General features: G+C 56.7%; 1 protein-coding gene across 1 annotated transcript in view; it reads right to left on the bottom strand.

The window, feature by feature from the left end:
• Positions 1–2,739: 2,739 nt before the first annotated feature.
• ASIC1 (acid sensing ion channel subunit 1) overlaps positions 2,740–3,174 on the bottom strand; it is a 21,013-nt gene continuing 20,578 nt past the window's right edge. The window contains 4 exon segments of the mRNA XM_023756363.1: positions 2,740–2,844; positions 2,992–3,018; positions 3,020–3,058; positions 3,060–3,098. Coding sequence (XP_023612131.1) covers positions 2,740–2,844; positions 2,992–3,018; positions 3,020–3,058; positions 3,060–3,098 — 210 coding nt within the window.

Here is a 3,174-nt window from a genome sequence, read left to right as displayed (position 1 = left end):
ACTAGCGGAGAAGGTGTTGGCCACGCCCTCCCGCCTTCGCGGTCCGCGAGGGGGAAACCATAGAGACGGGCTCTGGGATAGAGCGGCCCTGGGCGCGGGCGCCCCCAGGCGACGGGAGGGAGACAGGCCCTGGAAAGGCGGACCCCGGCCCCGGCCCGGCGCTCTGATGAGGACGGTGGTGGTGGGCCGGCTTCACCTTGGCGCAGTGTGTTCAACTTTCCAAAGCGCTTGGGTTGTGCGTCTCCTTCTCTTACTGCTGTAGAAGCCCGAGGGACGGAATGAACGCACTGTTTATCCTGATTTACAGACGGGAAAGCTGGACTGGGGGAAATGAGCAAAGCCAAAGCCCAGAATCCACATCTTCCGGCTCATATATTAATTACCTGCGGCGCATTCCACAGAAAGAGGGCCTCCGTAACGACCTCATTAGAACTTCAACCCAAGGAATTCCCTGACTTTTAACCTAACCTGCTTCCAGATTTTAAGTTTATTTTAAAATTTGACCCTGCCTCCTCTCCAAAGCATCCTTTGTGCAAGGACTTCTCTTTGGGATCTCTGTTGCCTTTGACCCCTCCCTCTTTCCCTGTCCAGAGGTTTGAACCGTTCCTGGTGTGATGGCCGGCCAGGCTCATCCCTGGAGGACCAGGGTCTCCCTGCTCAAGCCTCCTTGTTCCTCCCCTGGTTGTTTGGCCCCAAGCCAAGCTTAGCTCTGGGCCCTTAATGGGAAGGCCTAAATGCTATTCAGATAAGAGAAGACGACACTGAAGAGGAGTGGTTGAAACCCAGTTTATTAGACCAGAGGCATGCGTCACCCTTAGCCCTGCCTGCTGTTCTCCATCCCATGCACACGCCCTGGCCTTGCTCCTGCTTCCCTCTGGAGAGGTCTGCTCTCTAAGGAATTACTAGGAACTAAAGTTCCCAAAGATCCTATAGCCTCACCCTCCAGCTCCAGGTCAGTGCACAGGTGACCTGCCACAGGTCCTGTTCTGGGGTTGGAGACCAAGAGATAGCTGGGCAGAGAAGGCCTGGGAAGGGGCAGGGCTCTGGCCTGGGAGGACCGCCTAGTGGGAGGGGCACAGCAGGCTCCCTCTCTCTCTGTTTCTCTTTAAGGTAGGAATAGCGCCCAACGTCCCCTCTTTCCTCCCACTACCAAACCATACCTCACCAGAAGATATAAGTGATGGGTTTAGGTATCAGATGAGGAAAGGGGACTGGGCCCTAGAAGGAGGGAAAGGCCTCTGAGGGAAGACCTCAGCTCTGCCTGTCAGCACCCCACTGCTCCATCAAAGGAGTCACTGACCCATAGCCCCCTCTGTCTTTGAAGCCCTGGGCTTGGTGTGCAGAGCAGATCTCCATCCCTTGGGTGGGGGCTGTCTCTCTATCCGTTCCTTCCCTTGGGAGGCCACGGGCAGCCTTACAGAGGACGCTGGGGTGGGAGGAGCAGGAGAGGGAACGTTAAGGCTACAGGGAGGACAGAGAATGCCCGGGTTAGGGGGAGAGGGGGAGGCCAGAAAGAGGCAGAGCTTGTGATTCACAGCTTCCTTTATGTCGCCACCGAGACAGTGCGAAGGTTACAATGCGCGTGTCGTCTCCTTGTGCTTCTCAGAGGGATGTGTGTACACAGTACAGACACCAGGGGAGAGAGTCCAACTCTTTATACGGGTGAAGGCATTCAGAGACCAGGGCGGGAGCAGAAACATGGGAAGGGGTACTTGGGGTGGGAGGATGGTTCTTAGAGACAAGAGGGGAGGGGGCAGAGTCAGACAGAGTTAGGGGAAAGTACATACAGAGATATAGCAATATAGAGTCTGTATCATATAGAAATAGAAAATGCAGATGAGTTGTTGAGAGAAGCAAATGAAGTTGGGAAGAGGACGTGGGAGAATTCCATAAGAAAATTTATGGATGTGGCCCTCCGCAGGGGCCCTGGGAGCGGGACCAGTGCCCCCTCCCTGAGCTGGAAGCCAACCAGCTGGATCTTTTATGGGACAGTAGAGGAGGCTGCCTCTTGGGATTTCTCTCCAGCAGCTCTGGGGTGGGGGTGACCTTGTAGGTACCAGGATGTGGCCTACAGCACCAGGGCCACATCTTGTCCCCATCTCCACTTCTTCAGGGGATCCCTACCCCTACCTCCCTAGTGATGTCACATGGTGTATGTGTGGGGTGGGGGGCGGGGCTTAGTTCCTGCCTGGAGACTTGCGATTGGGAGGTGGTCATGGGCTGAGAGGGTCTCTTAAGGCTGGGGAAGCACCCCCACCACCACTGTCCCTCCCCTTCCAGGTACATTCTCTGGTTTAGGGCCAAATTCCAGATCTGAATGATCCCCTCCACCCCGCCCCCCCCCCCTACTAGGAGGGGGCTTTGGTGACTGGTGGCAGCAGAATGTAGGTGGACACTCAGATGACAGATAGCCAGACAGACAGAATTCAGGCTGGGAGCTGGGGGAGGCAGCATGGAGCAGAGAGGGGCAGCCTGAGGTCACTTGCCCAGTTCTCTCTTTTTAGTTTCTTTTTGAGATTAGTTTTGTTAAAAATAAAAAGAATAGGATAGAGACAGGGAGAGTACTCTATGGTCAGGACTCCTTCCTCACCACAGACAAGAGGAAAGGACTGCCCAGGAGTGGGGGGCTGCCTTGGGAGGGGGAGGGTGTCCCCAGGGCAGATGTGGGGGGGCACTTGGGGGCCCCCTTGCTCTTCTAGCCCTCCTCATCTAGGCCTTTGGTACAGTGGCCTGCAGGGCTCAGCAGGTAAAGTCCTCAAACGTGCCTCGGGCCGGATGGTGAGGTAGGATGTTGGCAGCATACGTCATCCCAGCAGGATGGCCCCGCAGGCTCTCACACGGGTTCTGGGGGAACGGCACAGGACAGGGACTGGTTATCGACAGATGGCACTAGGGCATGGGGGAGGCAAAGGAGAAAAGGTAGCAAAGGGTGGTCCAGGGGTGAGGGGGAAGGGGCGGGGTGGGAGGGGCACCCATCTCTGGCTCCCTCACGTGTCTTTTGACGTCATCCAGGCTGAGGGGCCACGCCCTTGTCTGCGCTGCTCCTTTTGGCCTCCTTTCTGGCACTTGCCTCGTCTGCACAACTTGTGCTTAATGACCTGGGACATGTGGGGTGGGGAATGGGGTGTGTGGTGGCCTTGGAAACACCGCTCTCTTCATGGGGCCCTGCCCGGG

Source organism: Myotis lucifugus, unplaced genomic scaffold (genome assembly GCF_000147115.1).
Source record: "Myotis lucifugus unplaced genomic scaffold, Myoluc2.0 scaffold_91, whole genome shotgun sequence".
In the NCBI taxonomy this organism is placed as follows: Eukaryota; Metazoa; Chordata; class Mammalia; order Chiroptera; family Vespertilionidae; genus Myotis; species Myotis lucifugus.
The sequence above is the reverse complement of the archived record's forward strand: the minus strand, read 5'-3'. Positions and strand labels throughout refer to the sequence as shown.